General features: G+C 37.4%; 1 protein-coding gene across 2 annotated transcripts; it reads right to left on the reverse strand.

The window, feature by feature from the left end:
* Positions 1–3580: 3580 nt before the first annotated feature.
* Positions 3581–15647, reverse strand: LOC119478327 (secretory carrier-associated membrane protein 1-like). 2 transcript variants are annotated; one of them, XM_037752989.1, is made up of 9 exons: positions 15447–15647; positions 8492–8569; positions 7888–7995; positions 7307–7418; positions 6828–6956; positions 4946–5105; positions 4740–4841; positions 3871–3988; positions 3581–3785 (listed from the first exon to the last, which is right to left on the reverse strand). In XM_037752989.1, exons 1-9 carry the CDS (start codon positions 15501–15503, stop codon positions 3636–3638), a joined length of 1014 nt encoding a protein of 337 aa, XP_037608917.1. In that variant the 5' UTR covers positions 15504–15647; the 3' UTR covers positions 3581–3635. The 2 variants fall into 2 exon arrangements, with proteins under 2 accessions (XP_037608917.1, XP_037608918.1); XM_037752990.1 differs by lacking the exon at positions 15447–15647 and adding an exon at positions 10142–10473.
* Positions 15648–16185: the final 538 nt, after the last annotated feature.

A 16185-nucleotide genomic window follows, 5' to 3' on the forward strand; every position in this document is an offset into this window, starting at 1 on the left:
TATAGTACAAATTTATACAAAAGAGAAACCATGAAACACATACAGAAGAAGAATTTTATTTAGTGTTAATACAATAAATATACAAAACTCAAACTACTCAACATGCGACTGAAGGTCAAACCAGAGTGCATCTTAAAATCACACCAATTGAGAGCAAATAGCCGACCATCTGTACATCGTACAAAATATACAAACATCCTTTACTATTTCTTTTCAATAATTTAATTAAGATGTTATTGTTAGAGAGCTTATGAATTCATTTAATTGTCAGTGTTTCTACCACAAACCATGTTGATTATGAAGCTTAAAGCCACAGCCCATCTACAGCACATCACACAGTTCACATTGCATTGCAATCTAACGCCTTTCTCACATTTAACATGTTTTTTTTTTAAGCAAGTCAAAAATAACAGCAAAATACTGTAAGTGCCACTCAGTTTGATTCTTTTTTAAGGAATAAGCTCATGTTTTGTACATGATTGTACTCAGGAATACACATGCACTGGTTCAAAGAAAGCCAGTGTGACATTTAAAAAAAAAAAAAAAAAAAGGAGAAGTGAGCAGAGAGCAAAAGAAGGCATGTTGCAGGAAGCTTTATAAAATAAAGAAAAGTGTCCAGGAAGTCAAGAAGGATCCCAGACCCACAGCCAGACTCTGCCCTGCACACAGATTAAGACTTAAAGGCCAAATCCCCTCTATTTACACTCCTACACATCACATACATACAAAGGCTTAACTGGCTTAAACATGAGACAAAGACAGACCAAAGAGATCATTCAAAAGGTGGAAAACCGATTTGCAGCAACGTAACGTAGGTAGAAAAAGACACATTCAAAGACATCCTAGCAGGTAAAATGCATTTTGAAACTTAATGACCATAAACTGGAAATGAAAGAGACCTAACATGATACAGATTTGATTGCTGGAGTTCAGTGATCGTCAATCCACAATTGTCAAATTATGAATATGCAAGCAGTTATCAGAACATTACATCAACATTACTGGCCCATTTTTGTCATCTTTTTATTGCAATATATCGATTTACAGCACATCTATTTAAAAACAGGGGCCAGTTAGTGTCTAATTTCATACAATCTCATATTTTGTTTGTCAGCCTCGTCATGCAAGTGAAGAGTACATCCTGAGTAAAACTGAGGTAAGTCTCCCGGAAACACAAGAAAAGCTGGAGACGAGTTACACTTTCCTCTTCAAAAACAACTGTATAAACATGCGTCTGTATATACAGGATAGTGGATCTCATTGTTACGGTTTGTTAATTAATTTATTTCTCAGGAAATGACAGGAAAAGGTAGGCTTCATGTGAAAACTCTGCTGAACTCAGCTGGTGATTGTTACATGTATGAATACTAGACTAATGAGCAGGAAGGCGAGCGGCCGGTATTATAAATATCCTTCCGTTAGCACAGATTACAGAGTGCAGACAAAGAATGGAAGATTTAAAGTGCAACTTGGCGTAAATTTCACGATGGATATGTAGACCGTTCTAGGTAAAAGATGTCAAGCAGAGAAATACTTGAAAGCAAACTTTAAAGTGATGGTTCACCCAAAAATCAAAAACATCTTCAGGACTCTAGAGCCATGCTATCGGTGCTTTGAGCTAAATGCTAACGTCAGCGTGCCGACATGATGACACCAAAGAGAAGAGAAGCAAAGAGATGAAACTCCGGTGTTTTTTTGACAACAGCCGCTGCCGCCATTTTGGACTGAAAATCGTTATTATATTTATAATATTTTATTGTTCAACACCGGCCATTACGGTAGACTATAACAATAGATTGGAAATAATTTAGTTTTACTTTTGTACGACGCTCTGTAGGCGGACGTTTTAGTGGCGTCGCTTTCAGTCCAATGGCGGAAGCGTAGCTCTGCTGCTGGGTGCTGACGTTGCAATTGTGTCACTTCTTAGCAATATATGTTCTTTGATGACGATGCTAACATGCTATTGTTGTGCAGGTATAATGTTTACCATGTTCACCATCTTACTTTAGCGTGTTAGCATGCTAATATTTGCTACTTAGCACTAAACACACAAAGCACAGCTGAGGCTGATGGGAGTGTCTGCAGGTTTTGCAGGTATTTTTGAAATTTGCAAAGTATTTGACAAATTATAATTTTGACCTGATGATGAAAATTCAAGGGATCAATATGATTACAATTCATCTTGAGGAGAACATGAATGTCTGAGTCTAAATGTCATGACAATCCATCTAATAGTTGTGACAACACGACAACATTTGGACCTCGAGGTGGCGCTAAAGGGAATGTCAGATCATTGAAGTCATTAGGATTCACCCTCTGGGGAACATGAATGTCTGCACAACATTTCATAGCAATTCATCCAATATTTGTTGAGATATTTCAGTTTGAACCAAAGTGGTGCATTATTGTAAATTGAATATCTTTGCAATAGCAGGGACAATTTGAATATATCTCCTTGGATAATGATGTGTTTGCTACTTAGACACATCTGTTTGAGATGTTTTGAGATGTTTGAGATGTTTGAGATGTTTTGAGATGTTTGAGATGTTTGGAGATGTTTGAGATGTTTGAGATGTTTGGAGATGTTTGAGATGTTTGAGATGTTTGAGATGTTTTGAGATGTTTGAGATGTTTGAGATGTTTGAGATGTTTTGAGATGTTTTGAGATGTTTGAGATGTTTTGAGATGTTGGAGATGTTTGAGATGTTTGAGATGTTTTGAGATGTTTTGAGATGTTTGAAATGTTTGAGATGTTTGAGACGTTTTGAGATGTTTGGAGATGTTTGAGATGTTTGAGATGTGTTCTTGGTTTGAAGCTCTTCAGGTTTTTAACCCAGATTTTGGGTGACGCATCACTTTAAGGAGACTTTCTAAAAACCAAATAGTGAGGAGAGCAGAAAGAAGAAGGCAAAGCAGTGAACTGGAATGCACAGCATTCATCTTCAGCAATACACGGTCACTCCACCGGGGGGCAGCAGTGTTACATTATGAACTCATGGAAAAACAAATGAGAGGATGCTGCTGCTGCGTGTGCATTAACCGACAACTAGACAGTACTATACGACTTCCATTTGTCTGATAATAAATTAACATAGGCTGCTAAATGAAGGAAAAGCCTCAGACACACAGGAAGCCGATGATGCTGCGGAGGATTGCGGGGTGAAATGCCCTGGTAACGTTAGAAAGTCTGACTTGGTTCAGCTACATTAGAATCCGTCTGCAGAGGACAGACCCGACATTTAAAGAGGCACACAAACATTCATGTAGTTGGCCACACACACACACACACACACACACACACACACACAAACTCACACAGAGAAAGTAAAGTTGGTTGAGCGGTAGGAGTGCAGTGTCAGCGAGGGGGTCCCGGAGTCTGAGATGAGAGTTTGAATCCGGTTAGCAGTGGTCGTGTTCTCACTCGGACTGAGATTACAGATCAGGGGCGACTGGATGGCCGACCGTAGCGCCCTCACATGAACCACGGCGGCATTGTCAGAAGGCTGGGGGACGCTCCATGTGTTCAAACAGGGCAGTTGGCTCAAGTGGAAGCTGGGTGTGAGCAGAGGAAGAGGAGGAGGAGGAGGAGGAGGGGTAAGGGTTGGACGGAGAGATGAGCGAGCTCTCTAAGCCAATCAGATCTGCTCCTTGAAGCCTTCTTTTGCAGCCCTGGAGGCGGCAGTAGCAGCGGCCGTCTGGACCGTCTTGTTGGACATGACGCCCGTGGCGAACTCCTGCTGGGCCTTCGCGAAGCTGGCACCGGTGGTACGGTACATCCCGTGGACCTAACGAGGAGGAAGAGATGCGTTATGACTGAGCAGACTTTAGTAGACTTTAACGTCCTTTAAGGTTTACTGTGTGTGTTTCTACCTTTTTGAACATGATGAGGGACATGACAGCCTGTGAGGTAAAGAGAGCAGCGATGAGGATCATTATGATGCCCACTGGGATGCTGCGATTCAGGCCGGTCAATGCTGAGATCCACCCGCTGAGCACGAGAAAGACAACACAGGATAAAGTCGTCATATTATCTATGTTGTTTTTTGTCAACAATGAACTTCATACACCGCCCTGCTGCCATAAATACTAAACAGGGCATCAAATGTGTATTAATCCGCAGCTAAAAATAGTCCCCAACAAATGCTCTTTTAACTCGGTTTGAGTAACATTTGCTCACTAAAGAGACTGACAGCTGTTGTTGCCTGTTGGGCTGCAGTTTGCCATGTTATGATTTGAGTATATTGCTTTATGCTAAATGCAGTACCTGTGAGGGTTTCTGGACAATATTTGTCATTGTTTTGTGTTGTTAATTGATTTCTAGTAATAAATATATACATACATTTGCATAAAGCAGCATATTTGTCCACTCCCATTTTGATAAGAGTATTAAATACTTAACAAATCCCCCTTTAAGGTACATTTTGAACAGATTAAAAATATGCGATTTATCGCGATTAAATATGTTAATTGATTGACAGCCCTATTTTTAAGTATCTATAATGTTAAATATTCACATTTAAGAAGCTGGAGCCATCACGTTTGCTTGAAAAATGGCTTTAACGATAAATCAATTATCAAAACAGTTGCCGGTTAATCGTCACAGCTCTTAAAACACATATTGCCATTAAAAACCATGTTATTATCCATGATAGATTTCTTCCCTCGGGGGTAGGAACACTAAACATTAGTGAACATTTTAAATACACATTGTTGTGTCTCTTCTTGCTCTTATTTCTCACCTGGCGCCCCAACTAGTGATGCCGATACACTGGATAACGTAGATGCCAAACTGACAGATGTACACGAAGAAGAACGCAAAAAACCTGAATGAGCTGTCACTCCTGCAGAAAGAGAAAGAGAAAGAGAGATTAAAAACAAGATTATTATTTTATTATAATTACTTCATTTTGAACATCCGAAGGTCAAACACGTTAGTGTTGTTTACCTGAACGCTCCATAGAGCGGTCTGTACCAGCAGACGAACGAACACGGTGTGAAGAGGATGAACCAGAGGATGGACAAGCCGAAGTCCACCCCACGAGATGTGTCCACACAGAACCAGGCCAGGCAGCCCACCATATTAGCCAGCAGTGAACCAGAGTGAACTGACGTAAGAGCACAAAGGAAACATACATTCAGTGTCTGGGTGGAGCTTTGAGTGAAAGTGGGACAGCGTCGGAGTCTTGGTGTGTCACTGTATATGTCCAGGCTGCTTTTCAGTGTCCAGTGTCCTGAAGCTGCTGCACACTGACGCTTAATATTTCAACACGTTACACGACTGAGAACACACACACACATTTATTGAATTATTCATTATTACCATTTGCTCTCAGGGTCCTAACAGTGCCTGTCTGGTTAAAGACGTTGTACACTAACAGTAAAAGTGAGGGGATTTGACATCACAATGTGAAATATGACATGAGCCTGCTGGTTGACTCAGCAGGGGCTGGTGCTGATGTGTGCTCAACATCCTCTCTATTTGAGGTTGTTGGAGGTTTTCCTCAACAAAAAGTAAGAAATTCTTTGCTTCTATCAGACTAATCTGGGAAGAAACTAAAAGGGAGGGAGGGAGGAGTATCTACTGCTCTCTGAACCAAAGCAATCATCTGACCAAGTCATCAGGACACATGACTGCACCACGTGCCCCGTCATGTGGCTGCTGGATGTCATTTGAAGTCATTCATTCCCTGAATCCCACATGGAGACTGGGAAAAGATGGAATGTGTTTTACTACCACCAGAACGGAGCTGTAAAGGTTGTAGGAAAAAATGAAGATATTATGTCTTCAGCCCAGCTTTATTTGCAGATCTACACCTATAATATCAACGTGAACCAGCCCACTTATTGCATTAAATCCAATTAAAGACAAAGACTACACCTTTTAATTCCCCTTCTTCTGTGAGTTTGGAAGTGTTTTCTTTCGGCAGCAAAGCCCTACAATGTGTGGGGTGGAAGCATTACGTTTTAATTAGGGCTGTCAATCGATTAAAATATTTAATCGCAATTAATCACATGATTGTCCATAGTTAATCATGATTAATTGCAAATTAATTGCACATCTTTTATCTGTTCAAAATGTACCCTAAAGGGAGATTTGTCAAGTATTTAATATTCTTATCAACATGGAAGTGGACAAATATGCTGCTTTATGCAAATGTATGTATATATTTATTATTGTAAATCAAATAACAACACAAAACAATGACAGATATTGATCCAGAAACCCTCACAGGTACTGCATTTAGCATAAAACAATATGCTCAAATCATAACATGGTAAACTGCAGCCCAACAGACAACAACAGCTGTCAGTGTGTCAGTGTGCTGACTTGACTATGACTTGCCCCAAACTGCATGTGATTATCATAAAGTGGGCATGTCTGTAAAGGGGAGACTCGTAGGTACCCATAGAACCCATTTACATTCACACATCTGGAGGTCAGAGGTCAAGGGACCCCTTTGAAAATGGCCATTCGCCAAAATTTAGTGTAAGTTTGGAGCATTATTTAACTTCCTTCATGACAAGCTAGTATTTTCACTCCAGCTTTAAAACTGAGTCCGCTACAACACCTAAAGATATTCAGTATTTTTGCTTGAAAATGACTTAAAATCAAAATAGTTGTTGATTGTTTTGATGATCTACTAACTTATTAATTGTTCTAATTGTTCCAGCTCTAGATGGCTGTTTGGTTTGGTTCTTCTTCTTCACTTTATATGTGGGTTAATTCACCGCCAACACTTCCTCACAATGCAGCAGAGATCCTAAATATTAGTGGGTCAACATGAGAAAAAACTGAATAAAGTGAAGGACTAAAGGGAGCTACTCACACATCCAGAGGTAGTACATGATCTTGACTGTCTTCTGAAACTCTACAGGGATGTCCACTGTGATGTCATGATAGAAACACGGACCCACGGGGAACTTCTCCGGGAGGGGGGGCCAGTTGTTTTTCCTGCCTGAAACAGTCAGGGAGACAAAAAGAAACAAGAGTTCATGTTTTACAGTGACCAAGGTTTCTGTAACAGTCACAGAAAAATCCTATAAAAGTGACAAACTCATCATCGATTTGGCAGTGAGATACAGAGGAGATGCTACAGTATGACTTGTGTGTGTTTACTGTTCTACATTTTAGTCTCTTCTTTCTTCGTTAAAGATATTGCATGTTTGATATTGCCACCGTTAGTGTTTAATGATGTCATCGCCTCATCATAGGCAAGAAAAAAAGGTTGTTGACGGATATTTTGTCATAGTTTTGGTTAATAAAATGTACAGTGTCTGAGGCGGTGTGTTGGTGTTTGATGCTGACCTCCTGAAGCACTCAGTGACTGCATCTCTCTCTCCCGGCGGTCCAGCTCTGCAGCCTTCCTCTCTAGCTCCTCCTGCCTCCTCAACAGCTCAGCAGCTGCTCCCGACTGCTCCTACACCAACACACACACATATAACACAAATGTCAACACAGATGATAAAAGTACAGAAGCGTGTTTTCAGCTCAGCAGGAGTTCTTTGTTTCTACTTTTGGAATAAATCCAGTTCTCTGCAGGAGGAGGAGAGACATCACAACTCGTTCCCAGGAGCCCGACGACAAATGAGATGCACCATCACATCACAAGTTATTCCTCTCAGAGGCGGCGTTTCCCTCAGCGGCTACAGAGCCCGGTCTCAGACAGCAGCAGCCTCCTGCGGAGCTACGTTCCCGCCACAAACTCAGCATGAAACCAGCTGTCATGATAATGTATTTTCTGCCCTCAGTAGAGAATCTCTTGTTTATTCAGACTCAATAATAACCAGCGTTGGTGACAACAGGTCTGTTAAATCCTTCATTTCTAACCGGACCAAACAGCGTAAAGTGTTTCTGTCTGTGTGCGGTCCAGTTTGGGTAAGTCCTACCTGAACCTGAAGCTGCGAGTAGGCCGGAGGCTCCTCTGTGGGTTTCATGATGGCGGGTTGTGTGTTCATGGTGGGCGCCGCAGTCTTGGGCGCCATACCCGGAGGCGTCTACGGAGGAAACATATATATGCGTTTATATACACAACTTGCATGTGGTGAGCTCTGTGCAATTAGAATATAAAACTTGAATCATAAAGTCTTGATAATTATGTGATCAATTATTTTAATTTAGGTCTTCAATATTTATTTTTATTGTAATTAAAATACATTTAAAAGTAGTAAAAATGAGAGCTAAATAATAAACTGGGACTGATTTTTTGGCGACTTATTGACTGTAATTACAAAATATAGTTACAAAGCTCTCTGGTGTGTATTCCTACTGGATGATGATATGTAGGAGTGATGAGTGCTGGGAATTAAACATGTCTTACTTCCCATTTAACACAATCTTTAATTAAACCATTTATATTCTCATGGCTATCGCGTCACGTGAGAGTCAGAAATAACACGGATCTCTTTAGAACTAAATCAATCCTGTTAATGTCGTTGAAATCTATTTGAAGTGTGAACTAGTTGCCGTTGGACTGAGTGTGAAAGTACTCACTGGTTTGGCATCTGTGAAGGGATTGTACTCCTCCAGCCCTGGAGGAGCAGCCTGGCGTACTTGTGTCACTGATGGATCCTGAGAAAACACAAACAAGGTAGTAAATGAACTCAACTGTTCTGAATAGTTTTGGTATGAGAATCAGAGTCAGTGTTGATATGTCTATCCTTGTGTTTTTCCTCCAAGGACAGCAGTGGAAACGTCTCATGTGAGTGTAAAAACCCTTCATTATTGTGTCAGATGAAGGCCAAACAACCCTCTTTATTCAAAACACAACAGGCCTATAATTCAATACTGGCAAAGACGGGATGATTCCAATAATTTTCACGGGAAGACGTCTATAAATAACCATGTCCTTGAGTTTCAGAAGGACGGGGGGGGGGAATGCTTCTGGCTGCTAAAGACAGAAATAAAAAGAGAGACTTTGTGTTTTTATAGTGTGCTGCGCTCGGCACAAAAACTACCAAAGCACTTTCTGATCCTTTTAGGCACATTCTTCGTATGCAAGACAAGCAAATTCAAACAACCTCGTTCATAAAGGCAGTTTTACTACTGTATGTACAGTAAACACACAGAGTGGACTAAAGGATGACGCTTAAAAAGCCTGGCATTGTTCAGCCTCTTAAAGTGGAGTGCAACTATGTTTACTTATGGGGTGTATTCAACCATCAAATATCAGCACAAACTTTTAAAGTACATATTGTAGTATCTTCTTATTGAGGACGGAACCTGCCACTATTGAAAATAAATTAATAAATAAATAAATTACTCAATAAATAAATGGCATTAAATGTAGCAAAAATAATATTAAAAATAAATGTAGCCATTAATTTATTGATAAAATGTGACATTAATTGATATTTACCTCTGCCAAGGCGGTTATATTTCTGTTGTAGTTTGCTTCTTTATTTATTTATGTCAGTAGTAATTCCCTTATTTACTTACTCTATAAATAAGGGACTCTTATTACTACTCCCTATTTAATTTTCCCTTTTATTTATTTATATATGTATACAATAGCTAGCTAGCATATAGTCATGCACCCTGACACACATTGAGTGACAGCCTGTCATAAATAAATAAGTGCATAAATAAATTTTAAAAAAATGCATAAATAAATACATACATTTAAATATAAATATGAAATAAATAAAACATAAGTGCAAAAATAATTAAATAAATAATAAATGCAAAAATAAATAAATGAATACATAAAAAATAAATGCAAAAATAAAAAGATAAATGCAAAAAATTATAAAAATAAATATGTAAATAAATAAAAGTGAAATTTAAACTAAAAATTGAAGTAAATAAATAAGGGAATAAATACAAAGATCAAAAAATAAAGAAGCAAATTGAAACAGAAATATCAATTTATGTCACATATTATCAATCGATTGACTGAATTTATTTTTAATATTATTTTTGTTACATTTAATGACATTTATCTATTTATCGAGTCATTTATTTATTTATTCATTTATTTTTGATTTTGGCAGGTTCCATCCTCCATAGTATTCAACTATCATATATCAGCTACTTTGAAAGTACACAGTGTATTATCTTCTGCCTTTTTTTTTGCATGTAAAGTTCCTGTTCCTGCATCAGTTAATCAACAATATCACACATTTCTCTTTATTATAACCTTACCATCAGCTGCTGTCAGTCTCGCACTAGTTTCATTCAAATTGCTGCTCCAGATTAACATCCAATCTGCGTAATCCTGCAGTGCTATCCTTATCCAGTCCTCTCGCTGTCTCTCTGACTCTTAAGTTTCTGGGAGCATCTCCTCCTCTACCCGACTCACTCACAGGCTGCAACTTGTCACCAGACCAGGGTCATCAATATTTCAGGGTATGTTGTGTTTAAAGTTTAATGTCACTCTATTGCACAGCCAAACAAACGCATTGCATATTCACCCAGCTTTCATCTTGAAATCTACAGTTACAAAATCAAATGATCCACCTGTTGCACGTCTGACTGCCTGTGTGAAAACTAATTTCACGGTTATGGATTTCATGTCACTTAATAAGGCACAAACTTGCAAGTTTCTCCCCGACTCCCCCGTTTCAGTGCCTACTGTACACACACACACACACACACACACACACACACACACACACACACACACACACACACACACACACACACACACACACACACACACACACACACACACACACACACACACACACACACACAACAAACAGTGATATCCGTCTGAGAATAACTCATATGAATAATGAATAATGCTGTGGCATTATTCCTTATTTCATGGACTATTTGGGGATTTATACATTATGATTACATACTCATATAAAAAACAAATCAAAAACGAAGCTTCCGAATACTGATTTGGAGGTCGATTACCATGGCAACGGTAGAAGCTTCGAAACATTTGGATCAGCCCTACTACAATGCTTTTTTAAAAATACATATTGGAGCTTAATTTCTGTATTAATTAGCCTCCATCCAGAGAAATAGGCCACAACAGAATGAACTAGAACAAGTTAACTCAGTAGAGTGCAGATCTCCTCCAACGACCACCGCTGTGATGTTTGATTGAATGAATACAAACCACAATTGCCCGTCATCTACACCGCAAGCGTATCAGATGCATGTCTGACGCAACAGATACGCTCGCATTTTAATCTATGCAGCTGTCTGCACCGGCTCTGTACAGCTAAACTGCAGTTCACTGTGTAACTAGGGCTGAATAGGTAATCCAAATTTTGTGGAAATCGCAATATGGCCTACTGCAATTTTCAAATCGCAGTATTTGTTAAAATCGCAGTATTCGTTAAAGGCGAAATATGTGTCAAAATACCATTTTAAATTAAATATTAAATATATCAAAACCGTGCAACCCTATGTGTGTAACTATGTCTAAAGCTTCATGTTGACTGTTTTAAGCTTCAAAAAAGTTTGAATCGCTGCAACCAGGAGAGGTCCTTGAACATACAGTCATAAACATCTGGCTGATGGGTCCAGCAGTATGTGAGATCAGCTGTGGACAGACACACACTCCACCGAATACATAATCTCCTGGTGGCGCTAACAATCTGATGCAGGACTGGGAGTGATGAAATTTAGCAGGAAAGGCGCCAGCGGGGATCCTCGCACCACATGTCGCCATGACGGCACCATATGATTTCATGAAGTATTGAAGATAGCTCAGAGAAGGGAACAAAGCTCCATTTCTCCTCAGGCTAAACAAAAGAAAAGTGTGAGCCAATAAATGACAGAAAACTGGCAGAGCAGCAGGGGTTCAGTAGTCATGTCAGTATGTTAATGAGGCTCCATGAATAATTCACTTTCCAAGACTCCGTACGGTCAAACTGTGCCGTCAGCATCTTCCACCGTCACACAGCCAGTGAGCAAGATGGTGGAAAGACTTTTTAAGATCCTACGAAACATTACAGACTCTAAAATGGGAGAAATAATTTATTATAGCTAATGAACTCAGAAATATCTGTGCCATAATCTTTTAGCCAATTAATTCTTATTCAGTCAAAAGAAAATGAATTAGTTGAGTATTCTTTTTTTATATTAAGAAAGCCAGATGTGCTGATAACAGCTGCACAAATGACTTTTTTTTTTTAATCACATCTTTATAAAATGATTACTTTGTTGTGTTTGGTGATGTAGATCATCTTTATAAATCAGTTCTGGTAATTTATGAAGGGCACTAGCCTTCCATTATGTTTGACATGTTACAGGCCAAGTGGTTAATCTAAAACAGGGCTGCAACTAATTATTATTTCTATTCTTATTCTGACAATTATTTACTTGATTAACCACAGCTTTAACATTGGGAAAAAGTGAAACATGCCCATCACAGTATTCTAGAGCAGTTTCCCCAAACTTTTCACGTCAAGGACCCCTAAACCAACACAAATTAGACCATGGACCCCCCAAGATTTTGTCCCAGGGTCCCCCAAAAATTAACTATCATATAAGACCAACAAAAGTCGCAAATTCTCACATTTGAGGACATGGAACGATCAAATGTTTGATGTTTGATATTTTTACTTGAAAAATAACTTAAACGATTAGTCAATTATCAGTTAATTATCTTTTTTAATTGACAAATCGTTGCAGTTCTACTATTATTTTTGACATGATACAGATGTGATTTATCGTATGTTATTACACGGCTTTGTTGATTACTCGATTCTGATTGGTCAATCACCGTCTGTTATTTCTTTATAGCAGACCGTTGCTATGTATAAGAGACCGTTGCTAAGGACGCAGTTCTGATGTCAGACTCTGGCGGACGTTTTTTGTGTCAATATATAATTACTGTGTCAATAATAAGCGGGATAATGTACAGCGAGCCGGTCATTGTTGTGAAATAAAACCCTTCAGGGCAATGCAAGACCTGTCAGGGTTTATTTCACTACAATGACACGCTTACTGTACATTATCCCTTACTCTACTTAATCCATAATGAAAACAGTCCAAACGCAAAGATATTTATTTAAATATCATAGAAGAATAAGAAAACCAGCAAATATTCACAATTGAGAAGCTGGAAGTTTTGGCATTTTTGCTTAAAGGTCCCATATCGTGCTCATTTTCAGGTTAATACTTGTATTTTGTGTTTCTAATAGAACATGTTTACATGCTGTAGTGTTCAAAAAACACATTATTTTCCTCGTTTCTGTCTGCCTGAATCTACCTGTATTTACCCTCTGTCTGAAACGCTCCGTTTTAGTGCATTTCAATGGAATTGCGTTGCTAGGCAACAGTTTGTGGCTATGTTTACTTCCTGTCAGCTAATGTTATTTACATACATTGCAACAGGAAATAAACTGGGACAAATTTAGAATGTTTACGTTTAAAACTGTGTAATGGTCAAAATATTGTATACTTGTGACATCACAAATGGACAGAAACGGCTTGTTTCAAACGCGCAATTTCTGAATACGGGCTGTGTGTATTTCTCCGTAGAGTGAGCGTTTTGATAGTTTAACAGTATTTACATAGCACTTAAATCTGCTTTATAATGTCAAAGACCTGAAAATCTCACTTTTTACAATATGGGACCTTTAAACAATTAAACGACAATCAAAATATTTACTTGACTTGACTTTTCAACTCTACTGAAAATGATAATTAGCTGCTGCTGCCTTAATGCCTATGTTAATGTATATGATGATGAACTTGAAAGGGAAACACCATTGCAGACTTGAAGGGCTCAAGAGCACATGATCAAATGCATGTTTTCACCATGACAGGACATTATTAACACAAGACTGTCTATGGTTCGATGACTAAATAAAGATAACAGCATAATGAAGGCGTGACAGTGAAAGAATGTATGTTCTTCTCTCGTTGACTTCTCTATTTTAAAAAACGACTGAAATGACTGTTTTAACAGCCTGTTTAAATGGAATCATCCCCTCAAATCCTGCACCTCAGCTTGAGTTATTATCTGTGGTTTGGTATAGTAAAGTCCATTATGGGGATCTAATCTATTTAACGTCCAAATCAAACATGCATGAAAACAGCTTTGAACCACAGTGTAGTATAACAAATGTATGTTCCCTTTAAAGGTGTATAAAGGGAAGGGTGGAAAGACAGGTGGATAGTTTAAACTGAAAAATAGCATGAAAGGTTTCACAACAGGGTTTAAAATAAAACACCACCACCATACCACCTACATGTAACAAAAATGGGAACGCGAAACTAGTAGCTGCATTCCAGAAGAAGTTTGGTTACAATATTGTGAATTTCAATGGAAGATATCGAGCTCAACCTCATGGAGAGCGTTTGGCTGGAAGACTGTTAATAGATAACCACTATCACCTGTTTTGGGCCTGTCCTAAAGTAAATTCTTTTTGGCGTAAGATTTACACAGAATTAGTTACTATATTTGGTACAAACATAGTTTTTAAGTGGGACGAACTCCTGTTTGGTCTTCTACTTTCAACATCTACAAATATTAAAACAAAATACTTATTTGGAATATTGAGTGTAGCTGCTAGAAAAGCAATTACTAAGAAATGGCTTAAACCAGACACCCCATCATTAGAGAACTGGTATGATGTTACTTATGAAATATGTGTAATGGAAAGAATTACTTTCTCAATGACGCTTCAAGAAACTAAATTTGAGGAAATTTGGAAGGAGTGGAAAAAGTATATTTCCCCAAAACGCCATTCTTTTGTTTCATTTTTCTAAATGCAATTTTTATTATTATTATTATTTATTTGATCTTATTTCACATGAAAAGCCCCCCATGTTCTATTTGTGTGTTCTATAATTTCATTGTAAAAAGACACTACCTGATACCTTTCCATGTTATGTCACACCAGAGTAAAAATATAAATTTATGTCACATTTTATTAATTAATTAATGACCACATTTATTTTTAATATTATTTTTGCTACATTTAATGACATGTACTGTATTTATTTATCTATTATTTATTAGTATTTATTTATTATTATTATTATTATTTATCTATTATTTATTAGTATTTATTTATTATTATTATTATTATTATTATGTATTTATTTATCTACATTTATTTTCAATATTATTTTTGCTACATTTAATGACATGTACTGTATTTATTTATCTATTGCCTCATTCATTTATTTTTTTTTTTTTTTATTTACCTGTAAAGACAGGTGGAAAGTTTAAAGTTATTTGTTTATAATAAAACACCACACAGCTGAATCATAAGGAAGACTAACACAATACATCCAGCCAGCTAACACAACACTACCTGCTACCTTTCCATGTTATGTCACACCAGAGTGAACAAAGTGACAGGCTGAAGCTAAAGCATAAAAACAAGTGAATTAACTGTTTACTAATAGCTGCTATCACTATTATTAACCTCTAATATCTTGATCTCAGCTGTTTATCACAGATCAATACCTGTCTGGCTGAGAGTAATGTTGTAATAATGCTAATGTGGCTAACGCTGCTAGCTGACGTTACCTGGAAAGGGTTGCTGATCTCCGGATCCGCGAACGGGTTGCTGTCAAAGTCTGACATCCTGTCACATAGAAGCACGACTAACAGTTAGATAAAGGAGTCTCTAAACTAGTATAACTATAAGAGGTCTAGAGGGGTAGATCCGACAGATGACAGACGGTTTAGAGGTGAAGTTAACTGAGTCTAGAGATACTATCTGAGGAGGAGGAGGAGGAGGAGGAGGAGATGATCACATGCAGGATACACTGGGAATGTAAGGCGGAAGTAAAGAAACGTCACCTGGTTTTAATTTTTTACTTTTTATTTAATTTTTATTTTTTTTTAATGAAACGTCTCTCCCTACTTATGTCATTAAGTGTAGCAAAATAATATTAAGTTATTAATTAATTGATAAAATGTGAAATCAATTGATATTTATGTTTTAATTTGCTTGTTTATTCTTTTATCTTTGTGTTGATTCCCTTATTCATTTACTATTCAGTTTAATTTTCCCTTTTATGTATTTATTTTTATTATTTTTCAAATTTATTTATTTATTCATTTTTTTATTATTTATGTATTCATTTATTGCCATTCTTTTTATTTATTTTATATTTATTTTTACGATTTTTTCGTAATTTTTGCATTTATTTTTTAGTTCTTCTTTTATTTATTTTTGCATTTATTCAATTATTTCTGCACTTATTGTTTATTTATTTTATATTTATATTTAAATGTATGTATTTATTTATGCATTTGTTTT

The sequence above is a fragment of the Sebastes umbrosus genome, chromosome 19, assembly GCF_015220745.1.
Source record: "Sebastes umbrosus isolate fSebUmb1 chromosome 19, fSebUmb1.pri, whole genome shotgun sequence".
Lineage (NCBI taxonomy): Eukaryota > Metazoa > Chordata > Actinopteri > Perciformes > Sebastidae > Sebastes > Sebastes umbrosus.

What these genes read in the sequence shown, in the direction of transcription:
- LOC119478327 (XM_037752989.1), bottom strand. Translation starts at nt 15,503, where the DNA reads ATGTCAGACTTTGACAGCAACCCGTTCGCGGATCCGGAGATCAGCAAC. An exon ending in ACTCGCAGCTTCAGGTTCAG is followed by an intron (nt 7,419 to 7,887) that starts GTAGGACTTACC and finishes GTGTTGGTGTAG; the next exon opens with GAGCAGTCGGGAGCAGCTGC. An exon ending in GTCACTGAGTGCTTCAGGAG is followed by an intron (nt 6,957 to 7,306) that starts GTCAGCATCAAA and finishes TGACTGTTTCAG; the next exon opens with GCAGGAAAAACAACTGGCCC.